General features: G+C 45.9%; 1 protein-coding gene across 1 annotated transcript; it reads right to left on the bottom strand.

Moving 5' to 3' along the window:
• Positions 1-277: 277 nt before the first annotated feature.
• On the bottom strand, positions 278-1,324 carry LOC147662074 (uncharacterized). The gene has a single exon (XM_086951129.1). It carries the CDS (start codon positions 1,322-1,324, stop codon positions 278-280), a length of 1,047 nt encoding a protein of 348 aa, XP_086807255.1.
• Between the last annotated feature and the right edge of the window lie 18,429 nt (positions 1,325-19,753).

The raw sequence follows: 19,753 nt of genomic DNA, 5'->3' as shown, positions 1-19,753 counted from the left end.
GAAGGGCACCAAAGTTGATATCTCTGATTATGAGGACCATGATGACGAGCAACCAGTGCCTGAACCACACACAGCTTGAGTTGCCACACCAACTGATGGCAGACACAGATGGGAAGAGATCACACACAACTTTTTTTAAGTAAGTAAAGAGACACAGACCGGTGGAGTATGCACCCAACGTAGTTTAATTGTGTCACTGCGTAGGTATGTACGTGCAACACAAATTATTTAAATTCGAAGATGTGAGTCCTGGGTCACTTCCCCTGTACTGAAATAATCATTTGCGTCCACGCTTACAAGTGCCAGTTGTTTGGTGCTCACTGTGCTCACTTTGCGTTTGGGCTGTAGCCTCAGCATGGAGCCTGCTGCTCCTCCTTGACTCTACGACAAGGGAGCTTGGCATGCTGCTCCTACTTGTGATCTCTTCACTCTCTGGCACATCTAGAGCAGCAGTTTGTGCTGTTTGTGCATTTAACAGCGCCTCAAGAGCACTGGTCATCCTGGCCATGCCCCTAGTGACCTCATTACTGTTTTGGGTTAGTCCCTCCTGCATGTTTATGCTTCTCCTGCATAACAGGGATGTGGCTGTGGCCAGGTGGTTGATGGCTTTATTTTGTTGATGCCCACGCTGCCTTTCCTTGCGCCTTGATGCAAATTCATTGTCTAGTTTGATGCACAGAAGCTGTACCGATTGTGACATTTCACGCATCCCGGCAGCCATCTCTTTGTTGACATCTACTAGTTCCCTGATTCCCCTTCCTATGTCTCCCATGTTGTTGTTCAGGTTCCTCATTTGGCATTGGCAAGACATGATGGCTTTTCCCTGCATCCTCTGGATTTTTACCATGCTCCCCAGGCCACGGAACACACTTGAACCCTCCACACGTGCAGCTGCACTGCTTTCTTGGACTCTGCGGCGTCTTGCGCAAGTATGGCCCACCCCTGCACTGGACTGCAGTGTGGCAGAGCTACCATCCACAGGCAAGGTGTGTGTGTCTTCCCCCTCCATGTCACCTGCTGCTGACTCCATTCCCAATAGTGGGGCTACAACAAGCCTCCTGCTTGGTTGTGATGCAGGTGTTGTCTCATGCAGTGATGCTGGCATTTCGGGGGATGACAGCAACAGAAGGGATTGTGATCGTTCTGGGGACGCCTGCAACTCTGGAGCAATTTCTGTGTCTTGTGAAGGAGGATGGCTACTTGGTGCACCTGTGTCCTGTGCTACATTCTGTGCACTTGGACCTAGCTGCTGACTCTCATCCCTCTCTGGTGCCGTGCCTTCAGTCTCCTGGGAACGCCTGCGAGATGTGTCACCTGTGGACATATGAGCGTACATTAGCTAAGCACTACTGTCTCACAGTCACTACAATTAAATCTTTTTCACTTTCGCTTTATTCTGTCTGCAATCATTTCCCTAACTTGTTGGTTGCTGTGCTGTATGACATGGTCTTTCATTTCTTGACTACATGTCCCATGATGCATTGCTCCTATATAGTGCTAGCAGTACTGGACTGGGGTTCACTTAGACACAAAGGGTAAAGGTAAGGATGATGGTGTGGGGGGGAATGCTGTGCATGCATCTTACCTTTTCTGCTTGCAGCTCTGGCTGAGCTGTCTACTTCTCCCAGTCCTCAGACGCTGTCAGGTTCTATGGTTGAGGCCACCATCTCCTCCAGGTCAGTAAGGGGGGGTGCTGGGTTCTTCCCTCCACCAGTTTTGGTTGCCTGCTTGTGGTGTTCAGCCAATTTGTTTTTTGTTTGGCTCCTGAGGTCGTAGAACCTCTTTTTCAGGTCCTCTGTGTCTCTGGTAGTCACCCCAACTGCATTTACCTTGTCAAGTATGTCCAGCCAGAGTTTCCTTTTGGCAGATTCTGCCACAGTGAGGGACTGTCTGGCAAACAGTTTTTGGTGCACCTTCAACACCTCCTCAACATGGACCTGCAGCTCCATGCTGCTGAATTTCAGTTTCCTCCTCCTCTCTGGCTGCTCTTTGTCTTTGCTGCTTGCCATTTTTCAGATTTAAAAGTGAACAAAACTCTTTCTGCTGCTCAGGGACTCTCTGCTCCAACTGCCTCTCCAGAAGCTTTTAATTAGTTGCATCTGCCTGTGTAGCCACTTCCTGGTAGGGAGGGGGAGGGTGGTAGCATCTGATTGGCTGCCTACTTAAGTTTCACTTTTGTTTGCTTTCCGATTCGTTATTGACCGAATCGGTATTTACCGCATCAGTATTTCCAATTCATTCCTATGGGCCAAAATGTCCGATTCCGAATTTTACCGAATCAGTATTATTTACCGATTTTTTATCTACATACCATTTACCGATTCTAAAATACTGATTCGGTAAAATTCGGTATTTTAGAATTACCTACATCTGGCCCATAATTATGGGTGGAAAGGTTTTAAAAAGGGAGGATGGTTGTAAGTAATAACATAGACAAATAGAAGATGTATAGGCAAAGAGACGGATTCATGGACATGTAAGCTTGGAAGATTGTGAAAAAAACAAGAAACATGCTTCATTGCAGTTCAAAGGCCTAAAATTGAATTCTAGTGATAGTGTATTGCTGGGTTCAGGTTTGTCTATAATGTAGTGTGTTAAGTGTAGATGAGCAAGAGAGCACAGCACAAATTGTGACCCCTTCATCATGTTTTCTCACTTCACCAGAGATGGGAAAAATTAATGAAAGTCCTTTCCCAGCATGAGAGAGTATGTGGCAACAATTTAAGTTCTGTCAGTAAATTGTCATTGCTGATGCACTGTTTGGGATGTGAAGGACAGTAAGTCTATGAACACCTATGTAATTTGACAAATTAAGAAACTATCGGGTTAAACAAGTACGAAATAAGTGTAAAGAAAGACAGACATTATTTGCCTTTCATAAGCATAGTACACAAATAGGGACTATGGAAGAATGGTGAAACTGTTTAACAATATGCAAGATAATTAAAATAACTTGTGGCAGCATGTCAATTTGAAGCCATAGTGAAAGAAAGGATCAGTTCATTCTGAGGTGTAACAATTAAACGGTCAAATATAACCAATGGATAAAAGATGGTCCCTCAATCAAGTCATGTTTCTAGCTAAAAAACCGTAGCAGAGAGTGTGTGCATAAAAGAGATACAAAGAAACAATGGACAGAGATATGAGGACCAGGAGACAGGTTCCGAACAGAGTATGTAGGGTGACAATCCACAAAAGGTACAAGTAAGTAGAGAAAAGATACTGCAAAAATATCAAGGAAGTGTGGCAGTTTAGGCAAAAAGGCCAATAGTAAATATTGTCAGTGGAAGTGTCAGTGGAAAGGCCATAATTCAAAGTGTTATAGAGTATGAAAACATGTTAAAAAGATGAATGAAGTACATTACATAAGTTATAAGTTGTGAAAGTAAGAAGATGTTATAGGTGTGAGATGAAAAAGAAAGAGGTGTGGAGTGTATCTATAGAAGAGACACAAATGCATTGTGTGAAACAGGAATTAAACTAACATTCATTTAAAAAGTATATGATAAAAAGATTAAGACAACATGAAACTGTTTAAATATGATGCAAAACCCAGGAGTTATGGGGAAGAGCTAATTACAGTCCTGAGATACTTTAATGTATGCATACATTGCAAATGTAGATATGTGGCTGGCAAGACCTGGAGGGGTGGGGGATCTATTATTAGGTGCTTCCTTCAGAAAGATATCAGAGAATAATTAGACCAAACCTCACATCAACCAATCGAAATGTAAGAAGTGAAACTAGTGTATGAGGTAATTAGAGATAGATAGGCCCATTGAAAAAATGAATTCCCTGAGGTGTTGGTAAATTATTTATGGTTTCAAGAAGGACATGTGCATAGGATAAAAGTAATGAGAAGATGTATCTGTTAAAAAGAGCACAAATATTCAGAAACACTAGATTTAGAATTAGTCCCATCAGGGCAGACTGGATGAAGAATATAAGATTTCAACAGTTTTGTGGAACTAAATGAGATGTACAGATTTGCTGGGTGCCTTTTGGGCTAATATCAGTGGCATGTGTACTTCAGAGTGAAAAGCATCAAAGAGATAAAACTGTATCAGGACAATACAATAATATATGAGGCTGATAAAAAAGACCATGGTACCAGGGTAAGGCAAGTGGCACTGGTGAGTAAACAGAAAGAGAAATGTTTGATGGTAAAAGTAGGCAAATATACATACATTCAGCAAAAGTGAAATAGATTGTTTGTGAGGAACTGAAGTCTAAATTAGGCCTTATGAGTAAGTCGTAAACACCAGGTCACGTTTAGAAATTAGCGTGATGTATCTATTTAGTTCAGTATAAGCACCAATGCACTAATGGGTATCACATAATTCGATATTTAGTGGTTGCTACTCGCGCTATATAAGTCTCTACCTTTTTGACGGGTGTTACAACTTAACCCGACTAGCGCCATTTTGTGACCTAGCCTGACTGTAGCACTAGCCAAACCCATCACGCCTTAGTCAGTAAGGTTTGCTCTTTCAAGAAATAGCATAACAACTGTAACAAACTGCTGCTCCTGCATGTTAGGCCTGTCAAGGTTATAGGTGGGGGTAGGCCGGATAAGCACATTCCAGGAGGCGCTGTGCGAGCCCTCCTGAACGATAGGCAGAAGGGAGTCACCCTCATCGACCTTGCTATAATGAGCTGAGCCGAACTGAAGCTGCTTTGTGTGCCAAATAAGGTTCTTCCTTTCCAGCAACCTGTACCAACTTGTATTTTTCCTTCTTAGTTTCGAAATGTAACAGTATATATGTGATCTCTTGATAATATGCCAGCAGTCTTCTCGGCGGAGCTCGAGGGGTTAGGTCGCGAGAAGCTCCTCTGGCAGAGTCTTTGTATAATAAATGATTGAACCTTCTTTACTGCCAACTGACTGGTTATTGGTAATTAGTATTGGGGGCTATCAGTAAGTATAGCTCTATATGGTATTATTTATTTTCGGTACTTCAGTTGGCAACTCCGCCGAGACTCCGCGTTGTGGTCGTTCCTCCATAATCGGAAAAGAGCAGGACATTAGAAAAGGCAATCTTGGTCGAGGGGTGGACTGACCGAAGTTTGGGAGTTACTCCGCTCTCCCGATCAGGGAGCCTCAGCTGCTGGTGGCCCAACGCCGGAGTCCTACGGGTGTAACCCAGAAGCAGACCGTGCTGGTCTTCAGGAGTTGGCAGTGGAGAAACTTGCAATCGAACCTGAGTGCACCAGGTGAGTGATTCGTCTTGTTTTGTGTTGGATACACTTTAATTTTGGTTATCTGTATTTGGTGGTTTGAGACCACGGAGAACTTGGTGGAGGTTCGACGGGGCAGTACTGAGACTGCACGGGCAGACGCTCCTGTTTTGAGCAATCTTGGTGAGTAATAGAAATATGAACCATACGCCTAGGTGTGACTTGTGATAGTTCGCACCCGGCCAGACTGCTCTCGGAAATGCTGGCAGTTACGATTGGGTAGCCCTTGGGCAGATCTGGAGCGGTGCTTAAACAGCGGGCTAAGCCAGAATAGTCCAGGAGGTGAACCAGGAAGGCTGTCGGATGGTCCGTAGGTCGGTCTGTGGTTTGAAACCCTGTGTGGCTATCTCTAGGTAATCTGAGGATATGACTACTTGACTTTGGGTTTCTTTTTGTTAAGAATTGGAAAATATGCAAGTTCTCCATGGGCAGGAGTCGACGGGCTCTGCCTTTTATTTGGTAAAGACATGTCAATTTGAACAGTTTCTCATCTTTAATGTTGTCAGAAGATTGTTGTAAGTTCATTGTATGTGAATAGTTGAAGTTGCTTGGACATGGCCATGTGTATGAGAGTGTTGTAATTAACTTTCTTTTCCTTCCAGACAGAGAAATTAGACTCTAAAAAGAAAAATGCTGTGCTTCAGTAAGTTATGTTTCGGCTGCATTTGTCAGAAAGGCACAAGATTGGATGAGAGTCAGCCGGCCCCTCCAGAAGGGAGCCCTAGTCATGATATGTTTTGCAAGCACGGGATTACCCCACTCCTGTTTAATACCTTGTGGCACGAATATACAAAGGACAATGTAGAACTGCAATGGCCGTTGACAGGGTCTTTTGATGAGAAAAAGATTCCATATTTACAAGATCGTCTGTTTTCTAAACGTAGCAGACAAGCCATGTTTGATACCCTGAATATATGGCAGAAAGAAGCAAAGCGCAGGCGCATCAGAGCAGAGAAGTTAGTCAAGATAAAAGCAGGACAGACTGTTACCCAGAAAGCTGTTGCTTATGATAAAAATGAGACTGAACAGAATATTGATTATTTGAATAGACAGTTCAGATTGCAGACAGACAAGAGTTATGTTACTCGAAGTGAAGCTGAAGATGAAATAGAGGATTTATTGGACGTTTGACCTCCCCCACCGTATGCACCGCAGCGAGTGTATCCCGCTGTTCCCCTTGAGGTGCCCACTGCTCCCCTAGAACCGGCCCCATTGTAGCCGTATCTCTAGCTACTGCCGGTACTTCGAGTGCCACACCTACCTCACTAAGAGATACAGCTACCCTAACTCCCGGTATACAGCAACCCATAGGAAGTTCTTGTGTAATTTTAGCGTCCCCAAGTCCTATATGGACTTCTGAGTCGGCTGGTGCAACACCTGAAGTAAGGGAACAGACTCCGTTAGGGAACACAAGTGGACTAAACGCTAGGCGACTATTCACTAGGGTAGCAGTTGGATATAGCGAAAAAGAAGGAATAGCAGAGCAGGCAGAGGCAGTTAAATAGATGCGGAACAATGTGTACACTGTTACTGACTTATGGAGTACCATAAGGGATCTTGAACCTGTCATGCAACAGCATGCATTATATCAAATGTCTTGTTACCTTATTGAAATTTGGGAGCAATGTTTTTCGAGACGGGTTGGCTCCTCAGATATTGTATGACATTCTGGACCAAACTCATAAGTTTGATCTAAGCCCAGAGGAAGTGTACAGGAATGTAGCGACATTGGTAAAATACCGAAGTAGGATGTTTTTGAAATGCCCCAATTGGGATTCTCAACATCCCATGAGGGAAGTGCATCCCATTTTCCATCCCGAAGTACCCGAACTACGTAATGATCAGGATGTAGTAACGAGAAACAGAGTAGAGGCTCGGTTTCAGGAGCAATGGGTATACACTCCATGGAAGAGAAGTGAAGTTCTGTCCCTAAAATCACAGCTCCCCGATCCCCGTAGGAATCCCACAGCCTACTATAAGGAATTGACGGAAGCTGCGGCTTCAGCAGTAATGACTTTAGCCGATGTTGAATTGTTTTTCGGGCTGTTGGTCCCTGTGGATATATGGCGAGAGGTACATGACACTGATCATGTTGCAGAATTAGGAGGAACATGGGAACAGTTGAAAGAATGGGATAAGGACCGCAAACCAGGGGACAAGCCGAAAACTGAAATTACTACCCTCCCAGACAAAATTATTGCATACATGCATTCCTTGATTCCCCCTCGCAAGGTTGAGTGGGACAAATTTACAGCCTGTAAGCAAAAGAAAGAGGAAAGTGTTTGGATTTCTACACCAGATTTGAAGGCATATTCATTGATTTTAGCGGACAGGACCTTGCTACGGAGGGTGGGATCCGGTTATTTGTAAATCGCTCTGTGACCAACTTGTTACCAAAAATCTCTACCCGGCCACAAGCCGCCGAGAGCACTTGGACTACATCCACCCCTTCTGTTATATTAAGTATGGCCCAGTACTATGAGCATCAGGAAAATGAAAGTAAGTACAAAATAGAAAAGAAGGCTAAGGACCTCAAGACTCGGGTGTTATTGCATCAAGTTATCCGAGGACGAGGTGGAGGAAGAGGCGGCCGAGGGCCCGTGGCCAGAGGGGTGGGGACAGGAAGGGGTGGAGGCCCAGTCCCGTCTTTGGGGATAAATCAATGTGCGTACTGTAAACAGGAAGGACATTGGAGAGCCCAGTGTCCGTTGTTGTTAGCACAGAACGGAGCTGTCCGAGGGAGGGGATGTGGTCGAGGTGGTCCAGACTGAAGTGATATGCGTAGAGAAGAAGCAGCGCAAGGACATTCTGAGCGAATTCATTTTGACAATCCGCAAGGTAGGCAGTACTATAACGAGGACTACGAGTTTAGGGGCCAAGATGGGTATGCTTATACATAGGACAGCCAAGGACAGAGTGCGGGCCAAGTGTCTGTACCCGTCAATCAACAAGGACCCTATGTGAAGGCGAAATTGATGGGGACTTCTGAAAATTTTCTGATTGACACAGGAGCATTGAACAGTTCAGTTGCTCGATCATTGGTCCCAGGGGCTGCTGTCCGGGCAAACTAATATTTTGGTGGGATTTTCAGGAGTTCCGGTGGTAAGCCCCATCTCCAGGCCGCTCCCATTCACTAGTTTCTGTTGACTCCCCCTTTCTGTTGACCTCGCATTGTGGCAAAAATGTATTGGATCTGGATATGTTAAAGAAATTGAATGCAAAAATCCACTGCTCTCTGGACGGTGTCTATTTGACAATACAATCCCCCAATCAAGATATGAAACAGTACTGTGCTAAAAACGAGCCCCTTCCACCTGAATTCGCCACTGTTCCCTCTATGCTGTGGGCTACGGGGATGCGGATGTCGGTAGGTTAGACATCCCTTCTGTTCATATAATATTGAAACCTGCTGTAAAATTACCACGGATACCTCAATATAAGATTTCACCGGCTGGCGAGCAAGCTCTACTTTCCATTATACAGGATTCGATCGATAAAGGTGTAGTAGAGGAAACAGCTGCTAATGTTTGTAACAGCCCTATTCTCCCGATTTTGAAAAAAGCTCTTGACACTGGGAATTCAGAAAACATCAATACATATCGTTTTGTGATCGACTTACAAGAGGTTAATAAAATTGTGGTGCCCCAGTATCCAGTGGTGTCTGATATAACTACCATACCTACCATGATTCTCCCAACTGCAAAGTATTTTTCGATCATTGATCTAAAGAATGCTATCTTTAGCATCCCAATCCATCCAGATAGCCGGCAGATTTTCGGCTTCTCATTATCTGGCTGCAGTTTCAGCTTTTGTCGCGCTCCACAAGGCTACACCGAGAATCCTAGCATCTATAGTCAGGCTCTTAAAGCTGTTTTAGACGATTTAATTTTGCCTACGGGTAATGTACTGCTACAATATGTGGATGACTTGTTAGTGGCATCGGACACTGAAGAGGGTTGCAAAGACGCCACTGTGAAACTATTGCACCACCTGGCAGCGAAGGGTAATAAGGTGTCCCTGTCTAAATTCCAATATTGTCGACAGGAGGTGACCCACTTAGGTCATACTGTCAAAAGCGGGGAGGCGTTTGACTCCTGAACGTATTACTACTATCTCTAACATCTCTGTCCCTTGTACCCAGCGTGAAGTTCGTGCTATTCTTGGCATTAACTTCTACTGTCGCCAATGAATTCCTAACTTTTCTCTTCTTGCCAAACCTTCGTTACATTTAACCACTAAAGATGTGCATGAACCTCTTCGGTGGACCGATGAATGTCAACACTCTTTTGACTCTCTGAAATCTGCTCTTTGTTCTGCACCCGTCTTGGGTACCCCTGATTACCGTAAACCTTTTGTACTTTATGTGCATGAGGTCAACGGTTGCTCGCTTTCAGTGTTAACAAAAGGATTTGGTGGTAAGCAAAGACCTTGTGCTTACTTTTTGACCACATTGGATAATGTTGCCAGAGCGCTTCCTAGCTGTCTGAGGGCCACTGAGGCTATTGCGGTGGCCATCCGACAGTCGGAGGGGCTCGTTCTAAATTCTAGCTTAACGGTGATGGTGCCTCATGCTGTGGATGCCTTGTTAAATAAAATGAAAATACAGCATCTTACGAGTGCACACCTTACTGGTTATGAATTAACTCTGTTTGCCCCGCATATCACGATTAAACGGTGTGCTACTTTGAATCCTGCGATTTAGAAAAGGGGGTGGTGATGAACAGAGTGTCTGAGTTAAACAGACCACTCTTACCCAGTCCAAAGATCAGGGCTTGATCCATCACCGTTATTTATCTCACTGCCCCATCCCAGCTCAGAACCTGGCTATATGCAAATCAGTCTGTCCCTGGCCCAGTGCATCATGGGAACAGGGCAGACTAAACTACCAAGCCAATTCTTCACCAGAAAGGAGACAAGCTACCGGGGACCGGTTTCTGGCATTTCAGCCTTCTTCGGCCCGGCTTGCTTGAATCCTGATGGAGCAGTGAGAAAGGGACTCATGTCTGAGTATACCCTGCCACACCTATAGTGGCCAAAAACGATTTAGAAAAGGGGGTGGTGATGAACAGAGTGTCTGAGTTAAACAGACCACTCTTACCCAGTCCAAAGATCAGGGCTTGATCCATCACCGTTATTTATCTCACTGCCCCATCCCAGCTAGAACCTGGCTATATGCAAATCAGTCTGTCCCTGGCCCAGTGCATCATGGGAACAGGGCAGACTAAACTACCAAGCCAATTCTTCACCAGAAAGGAGACAAGCTACCGGGGACCGGTTTCTGGCATTTCAGCCTTCTTCGGCCCGGCTTGCTTGAATCCTGATGGAGCAGTGAGAAAGGGACTCATGTCTGAGTATACCCTGCCACACCTATAGTGGCCAAAAACGATTTAGAAAAGGGGGTGGTGATGAACAGAGTGTCTGAGTTAAACAGACCACTCTTACCCAGTCCAAAGATCAGGGCTTGATCCATCACCGTTATTTATCTCACTGCCCCATCCCAGCTCAGAACCTGGCTATATGCAAATCAGTCTGTCCCTGGCCCAGTACATCATGGGAACAGGGCAGACTAAACTACCAAGCCAATTCTTCACCAGAAAGGAGACAAGCTACCGGGGACCGGTTTCTGGCATTTCAGCCTTGTTCGGTCCGGCTTGCTTGAATCTTGATGGAGCAGTGAGAAAGGGACTCATGTCTGAGTATACCCTGCCACACCTATAGTGGCCAAAAACGATTTAGAAAAGGGGGTGGTGATGAACAGAGTGTCTGAGTTAAACAGACCACTCTTACCCAGTCCAAAGATCAGGGCTTGATCCATCACCGTTATTTATCTCACTGCCCCATCCCAGCTCAGAACCTGGCTATATGCAAATCAGTCTGTCCCTGGCCCAGTGCATCATGGGAACAGGGCAGACTAAACTACCAAGCCAATTCTTCACCAGAAAGGAGACAAGCTACCGGGGACCGGTTTCTGGCATTTCAGCCTTCTTCGGCCCGGCTTGCTTGAATCCCGATGGAGCAGTGAGAAAGGGACTCATGTCTGAGTATACCCTGCCACACCTATAGTGGCCAAAAACGATTTAGAAAAGGGGGTGGTGATGAACAGAGTGTCTGAGTTAAACAGACCACTCTTACCCAGTCCAAAGATCAGGGCTTGATCCATCACCGTTATTTATCTCACTGCCCCATCCCAGCTCAGAACCTGGCTATATGCAAATCAGTCTGTCCCTGGCCCAGTGCATCATGGGAACAGGGCAGACTAAACTACCAAGCCAATTCTTCACCAGAAAGGAGACAAGCTACCGGGGACCGGTTTCTGGCATTTCAGCCTTCTTCGGCCCGGCTTGCTTGAATCCTGATGGAGCAGTGAGAAAGGGACTCATGTCTGAGTATACCCTGCCACACTTATAGTGGCCAAAAACGATTTAGAAAAGGGGTGGTGATGAACAGAGTGTCTGAGTTAAACAGACCACTCTTACCCAGTCCAAAGATCAGGGCTTGATCCATCACCGTTATTTATCTCACTGCCCCATCCCAGCTCAGAACCTGGCTATATGCAAATCAGTCTGTCCCTGGCCCAGTGCATCATGGGAACAGGGCAGACTAAACTACCAAGCCAATTCTTCACCAGAAAGGAGACAAGCTACCGGGGACCGGTTTCTGGCATTTCAGCCTTCTTCGGCCCGGCTTGCTTGAATCCTGATGGAGCAGTGAGAAAGGGACTCATGTCTGAGTATACCCTGCCACACCTATAGTGGCCAAAAACGTGGAAGGGTATTCTCAGATGTGAGACCCTTGCTCATTGCACCATCAGGATTCAAGCAAACCGGGCCGAAGACGGCTGGAATGCCAGAAACCGGTCCCCGGGAGCTTGTTTCCTTCCCAGTGTAAGAATTGGCTTTTGTAGTTTGGTTTGCCCTGTTCCCATCATGCACTGGGACAGGAACAGACTAATTTGCATACAGCCAGGTTCTGAAACTGGGATGGTGCAGTGAGCTAAAAAACGGTGTTGGATCTAGCCCTGATCTCTTGACTGGGTGAGAGCTTTCTGCTTAATTCAGAGACTCTGTCCCTCACCACCCCTTGTTGTAAATATTTTTGTCCACCCTAAGCGTGGAAGGGTATTCTCAGATGTGAGACCCTTGCTCATTGCACCATCAGGATTCAAGCAAACCGGGCCGAAGACGGCTGGAATGCCAGAAACCGGTCCCCGGGAGCTTGTTTCCTTCCCAGTGTAAGAATTGGCTTTTGTAGTTTGGTTTGCCCTGTTCCCATCATGCACTGGGACAGGAACAGACTAATTTGCATACAGCCAGGTTCTGAAACTGGGATGGTGCAGTGAGCTAAAAAACGGTGTTGGATCTAGCCCTGATCTCTTGACTGGGTGAGAGCTTTCTGCTTAATTCAGAGACTCTGTCCCTCACCACCCCTTGTTGTAAATAACTTTGAATCCTGCAGCATTACTACCTCTCCCTTCAGATGAAACTAAAAACGATGTGCATGATTGTATATTTCGGAAAGAAGAAGAGGCGAAGGGGAGAGTTGACCTCACAGACATTCCTCTATCTGACCCCCAAGGGGAGTTGTATGTGGATGGTTCTTGTTTCAAGCTAGCAGATGGTACAACAACAGCTGCATATGCAGTCACAACGCTAAAAACAGTAGTTGAGACTTCTCGAGTGCCCTATCGATCAGCCCAGGCTGCTGAGCTAGTGGCATTATTACGAGCTTGCGAATTGAGCGAGGGGTTGGAGGTTAACATCTATACGGACAGCCAATATGCCTTTGGCATGGCCCACAGTTTCGGGCGGCTGTGGAAAGAAAGAGGTTTCCTTACCTCTCATGGTCATAAAATACAGAATGGTCCCTTAGTGTTGCGATTGCTCACGGCTCTGACATTACCCAAAAGAGTAGCAATAATAAAATGTAGTGCACATAAGACAATAGTGGATGATATTTGGGAAGGGAATGCCTTTGCTGACCAAATCGCTAAACAAACTGCCCAGTCCACACTCACCTCTATGTTCGTAACTTCCTCTGCAAGGTGGGTGGAAGAATCTGATTTGTTTAATAATGCCATAGAAAGTGTGCAAGAAATACAGAAAGAAGCTTCCCCGGTTGAGTTGGCTCGATGGGAGCAGGAGGTAGGAAGGTTGGATGAAAATAACTGTTGGGTTGATTTGACTGAAAAACAACGATGGTTATTGCCCAATGCTCTGGTACAGGCCGTTGTAACTATGGCTCATGGCCCAGCTCATATTGGGGCAAAAGGCATTTGTGCCTTATTGGACCCAGTATGGAATAACCCCAATATTCAGAAGACGGCTGTCCATTTAGTCCAATATTGTATGGTCTGTTTGCAACACAATCCAGGAAAAGGGGAAACTGTTCTGAGTGGGAACGTTGTACCCCAGACTTTGCCTTTTGAAGTGATCCAGGTAGATTATATCCATATGGAAGGTGTCAACAACCTGAAATATGTCTTAGTGGTGGTCTGTGCCTTCAGCAAATGGGTTGAGGCCTACCCACTAAAGAAAACACTGCCTTGGCAACAGCAAAAGCTCTTCTCAAAGAGTTTATCCCCAGATTTGGGTTGCCCCGTTTGATTTGGTCGGACAACGGGGGACACTTTAATGAGGCCCTTGTAAAGCATATCTGTAACAGACTGCAAATAAGAGAGAAATTCCATGTAGCTCCACATCCCCAGTCAGCAGGATTGGTTGAGAAATATAACGGAATCTTGAAACTAAAAATGGCAAAAATCCAAGAGAGTCCTAGCCTAAAATGGCCTGACACCCTACCCTTGGCTCTAATGTCGTTACGAGTTACCCCTCATTCACATTCTGGCCGATCGCCCTATGAGGGGGTTTTTGGACGGCCTGCTAATGTGTGGGCGGTGCCTAGACCGAGATCATTTAAAGATGTTGAATATCCTATGTTGATAGACTATCTGCAAACTCTGACTAAAGATCTTCGTTCTATTCATCAGCAGGTAGCATCTGTGTTGCAGCCCCTGCCAGAGGGACCCGGACATCATTTGGAACCTAGCCAATGGGTGCTGGTCAAGAAATATCAGCGTGATACCAGCCTGGCTCCGAGGTGGTCTGAGCCACATCAGATTCTCATAGCGACACGGACAGCAGTGAAGGTGGATGGAAAAAGACACTGGATCCATGTGTCCCACCTGAAGAAGCTGCCTCTCCCGCTTCCTTATGATCGGCAGCATCCAGATGGAATTCTGACACAGGAAAGTGAGAGAGCCACCATATTTGTTTCTTTTTCCGACGCCCTTGAAATTGAGCAGAGGCTAGAAGAAGGAGTGATGGGATTGGTTGAGGCAGTACCAGTGGAATCTGCAATTGCCCTCACTTCTCACAAAGTCAGTAGTGGCTCTGATGAAGGAAACACACCTTCTCTTGTGTTATTTGCTGATCAGGAAGTCCCGGGTCATGTCCGTTACAACCTGCGGACGATAAAACATCACAGTACCTCAGACGATGTTGGGATATAAAATTATATGTACTTATGATTGGCCCACTATTTACCATGTAACCGTATATGCATATGAATAATCATGTGTTATTATGTAGTATATGTATTCTTCGCGATTGCTTCATGAAGGCCCATTTCGACCTATTGGTATAACTGCAGCCATCTTGTTTCGTTCTCCGTGTTCATGAACTGCTTCTCAGAAGTCACGTGAGTTAGCTATTGGTATGAAACCATGTTGTCAGGCTTAGCCTCCTTCTCTGATCTTTAGTGTGTAGCTCAGGGAAACTCAAGGTCACACCTGCCCCTCTTGTGGGATGTGTGCACTCTAGCAGAGCCCGTTCCTGTACTCCCCGGGCTCCAGATAGACAAGAGGGCATCTCACCGACCTGCCCCCGGAATAGCTCCGGCCTAGCTACTAGCAATCAATGGTGCCTTATATGGGTTTTCCTGCTGGCTCACTGACAACTTGTATTTTTCCTTGTAGGGTGTTAACCTGAATGTGTGAAAACGTTTATATGCTTTGTATCACTTGTATGAAGTCAGTCTCCTCTGCGCACCTCCGTGGGTCGTGTAGACTGAGGCTCCCCTGTCAGGGTTTGCATTGATTTGAATAAACGATTCGACCTTCTCCATTGCCGACTGCCTTATTATTCCTTTATGTTATATATGGACTATTGGTAAGTATAGTCCGGACTTGCAGAAATTTGATTCCTTAGGTTGGCGACTCCGTCGGGACTCCGCGATAGGTGAGAGAGTGAATGGTGAAGAGGGCGCCCCGTGTGCAAGAAATGATTGAAATGCATAAATCAGAACTGTGATATTATATTGTCATGCCTTGTTTCAGCAAAATATGTTTCGGGTGCTGCTGTCGGCGAGGAGCTCGGCTTGAAGAGAGACAGCCCGCCCCTCCCGAGGGAAGCCCCAGTTTCGATATGTATGTTAAACATGGTCTTACCCTGATCCTGTTTAATACCCTATGGCATAAATATACAAATGATAATACTGATTTGCAATGGCCTTTAACAGGGTCATTCGATGAAAAAAAGATTAATTATCTCCAAAATTAGATGTTTATGAAGAAGAGCCGTCAGTCGATGTTTGACTCTTTGAACTTATGGGTGAAGGAAGCAAAACGACGACAGATAAGGGAAGAGAAATTGGGAAAATTAAATCCGGACAGACTGTTACTCAGAAAGCCATAGCTTATGATAAAGGAAAAGTGGAGGAAAATATTGCACAGATGGACAGACAGTTCCGTCTGGAAACGGACAAAAGTTATGTGGCACGACCCGATACTGGAGATGAGCTGGAGGACTTATTAGAAGCCCATCCGCCTCCTCCTTACACTCCACAAGGCTTATATCCAGCAGTACCTGTTGCTCGAATAGATCAGCCAGGGGCTGCGGTAGCCATAAAGGATCCAGTAGGAGCAGTGGCCACGGCCCCATCTGATGGGTCTGTACGAAGTGCGTTACTTCCCCCTCCCTCACTCCGATTGACTACCTCACCCTTGATTTCGTTACAACTGGAGGCGGTTGTTTCTTCTCCCTTTTCTCCAGTATTTCTCTCCCCTCCAGCTCAGAGCGCTATAGACCCCCGAGCTTTGACCGTCCTAGATACCACGCCTAAGCGCCTTAAATCCGATTTGAGGATCAACGGACTTTTACTAGATCCTCATTAGGTATGGAAGAAAGAAAGACTATAGTAAATCAGGCATCCAAATGGGTGCGGAACGCTATTTACACGATGGAAGACATTTGGAGTACTATGAAGGATCTTGAACCCGTTGCACAGCAACTAGCTCTGGAGAACATGGCGATTCGATTGATTTCGCTATGGGAGCAGTGTTTTAAGGAAGGGTCCCCCCCTCAAATACTGAGAGATATTAGAGATCGAGCCCATAAATTCCATTTACAGGCCGACAAAGTATATCGGAATGTAGCAACTCTTTTGCATTATCGAGAACGAATGCATCGAAAATGCGCTGACTGGGGAACGCAGAACCCTATGAGAGAAGTACACCCCCTCTTTTTCCCTGAATTACCTGAAGTGCTGGATGTCAACAATATGGTGACATGAGCTCGGGTGGACACCAGACTTCAGGAACAATGGGTTTATACCCCTTGGAAGCGCAGTGAGGTCCTCACTTTAAAGGCTCAATTTCCCGACCCTCGTAAAAATCCCACTGCTTATTATAAGGAATTGACCGAAGCTGCAAATTCAGCCATTATGACGATACCTGATATCGAGCTCTTCTTTGGTCTCCTGATTCCGGTAGATATTTGGAGGCAAATACACGATACAGACCATGTCCCCGAGTTAGGAGGAACATGGGATCAATTAAAGAATTGGGATAAGGAACGAAAACCTGGAGAGAAACCCCGAGATGAAGTCTTAGCAGTGCCAGATAAAATTATTACCTACATGCAGACCCTCCTCCCTCCTAGGAAAATAGATTGGGATAAATTAACAGCTTGTAAACAGAAGAAGGATGAAAGTGTATCAGACTTCTTTACTAGGTTTGAGAAAACGTTCATAGATTTTAGTGGGCAGGGGTTATCCGCAGATGGAGGGATACAATTGTTTGTGAACAGATTCGTTACGAATCTGCTCCCGCAGATTATGTCTCGCCTCCAAGCAGCCGAAAGTACTTGGACTACAGCCACCCCGTCCGTGATCCTCAGTATGGCCCAATATTATGAGCATCGAGAGAATGAGAGCAAAGAGAAGACTGAAAAGAAAACGAAGGATTTAAAGACCAGAGTTTTGCTACAACAGGTTAGTAGAGGACAAAATACTGGACGAGGTGGGCATGGTTTCTCCCAAAGGGGAGTAACAGCAGGCAGAGGAAGAGGAGGTCCCCCGAATATTGGTATTAATCAATGTTCATATTGTAAGCAGGAGGGGCACTGGAGGGCGGACTGTCCTTTGTTGTTGGCAAGAAATGGTCCCACTAGGGGACGAGGACGGGGTCGGGGAAATGTGGATCGCAATAGTATGCAACAGGAGGAGGAGGATTCTCGAAAAAATTATTTCGATAATCCACAAAACAGGCAGTACTATAACGAGAATTGTAGAGACGACGGATACGACGGACAAGATTATGCATGAGACAGCCAAGGACAGAGAGGGGGCCACATTAGGGTACCAGTTGACCAAGAGGGACCTTATGTACAAGAGGAATTGTTGGGCGCATCAGAAAAATTCCTATTGGATACTGGAGCAATGAATAGTTCCGTTGCTCATACCATGGTCCCAGGGGCTGCTCTGTCTGGCCAAAATAACGTATCAGTAGGATTCTCCGGAATACCTGTGTTAAGCCTCGTTTCTAAGCCCTTGCCTTTTACTGTAGGTCCTATTTCTATACAGTCACCCTTCCTATTGACATCCAATTGTGGTGAGAATCTTTTGGGTTTGGATATTTTAAAGAAAATGCATGCTTGTATTTGTTGTTCACCGGATGGGGTGTATTTGACAATGCAGAAGCCTTCTTTGGCGGACGCTCAATACTTTGCAAAAAGTGAACGTCTTCCTCCCAAATTTTCTACAATTCCTCAGACGCTGTGGGCTACCGGAGACACTGATGTTGGTCTGTTAAGAATCGCCCCCGTGTCAATCACTTTGAAACCTAATGCGCAGCTGCCTCACATTCCACTGTATAAAATTTCACCAGAAGGTGAACGGGCTCTGTTGCACATTATTCGCGACCTTATTGAAAAGGGGGTAGTGGAAGAGACAGCGGCAAATACTTGTAATAGCCCGATTTTACCGATTTTGAAGAAAGCACCAGTTGATGGTGCCCCAGATTATAAGGACACATATCGTTTTGTGATTGACCTCCGAGAGGTTAATAAAATAGTGGTTCCACAATACCCGGTGGTACCCGATATAACTGCTATTTTGACCATGATCCCTCCCACGGCCCAGTACTTCTCTGTGATCGATCTGAAGAATGCCTTCTTCAGCATCCCGATACATCCTGATAGCAGGCATCTTTTCGGATTCTAATTGGCTGGCCGAAGTTTTAGATTTACACGCGCTCCCCAAGGCTATACTGAAAGTCCTACCATCTATAGTCAAGCCTTGAAGGCAGTCCTTGATGAATTAATCCTACCCGCTGGGAATACTATTATTCAGTATGTGGACGATATTTTAGTGGCCTCTGATACAAAAGAGGGATGCAAAGAGGCTACGGTAAAATTATTACATCATTTGGCTGAGAAAGGAAATAAAGTGTCCCATTCTAAATTTCAATATTGTCAACTGGAAGTTACCTACTTAGGCCACTTCCTGTCGAAAGCGGGGAGGCGATTAACTCCTGAACGAATATCTGTTATAACGAACATGTCTGTACCTCGTACTCAGCGTGATGTTCGTGCTTTTCTTGGCATAACCTCTTACTGTCGCCAATGGATACCTAACTATTCACTTCTCTCTAAACCCTTGTTGCATTGACAACCAAAGATGTGCATGAACCCCTGCCCTGGACGGATGAATGTCAAGAAGCCTTTGAATCTTTAAAGTCTGCTTTTTGTTCTGCACCTGTGTTGGGAACTCCAGATTACCAGAAGCCTTTTTCACTTGTGGGACACCCCCGCGCCGCACGGCCACCAGCTGCTGCGTGTGCCCCTTGCCTGCCCTCTGCCTCGCTGCTGCCTCGTTTGCCGGTTGCCGGCTGCCGCCGCTGCGGTTGTTTTTGCCCTTGTTTTGTCTAGAATTTGTGCCTGTTTTGTATAACTTTCTTTTTTTCCTTGTTTTGACGAGAATTTGTGCCTGATCTGTTTAATTTTTATTTCCCCCGTGTTGTGGTTTTCCTTCCTTGTTGTCCGCCTACCTCGCCGCCCTCCGCCCTCCCTTCCCGCCACCGCCGCTTTTCCCCGCCCCTTTTTTTATTCTGTACCCTCCCCGCTCCCGCCTCCCAGCTGCTCCGCCCACCCGCGCACTTGGCCTTAAATGGCGACCGTGCGAACGTGCAGCGGTCACGCGCAGCGGGCGCGCCGATTGTGCGCCGAAGGCGCGCCAAAGG

This window comes from Lissotriton vulgaris, unplaced genomic scaffold (assembly GCF_964263255.1).
Source record: "Lissotriton vulgaris unplaced genomic scaffold, aLisVul1.2 SCAFFOLD_909, whole genome shotgun sequence".
Lineage (NCBI taxonomy): Eukaryota > Metazoa > Chordata > Amphibia > Caudata > Salamandridae > Lissotriton > Lissotriton vulgaris.
Note: the sequence above shows the minus strand (reverse complement) of the source record. Positions and strands in the feature narration are given on the sequence as shown.

Coding starts and splice junctions, on each gene's coding strand:
- LOC147662074 (XM_086951129.1), bottom strand. CDS start 1,324: ATGTCCACAGGTGACACATCTCGCAGGCGTTCCCAGGAGACTGAAGGC.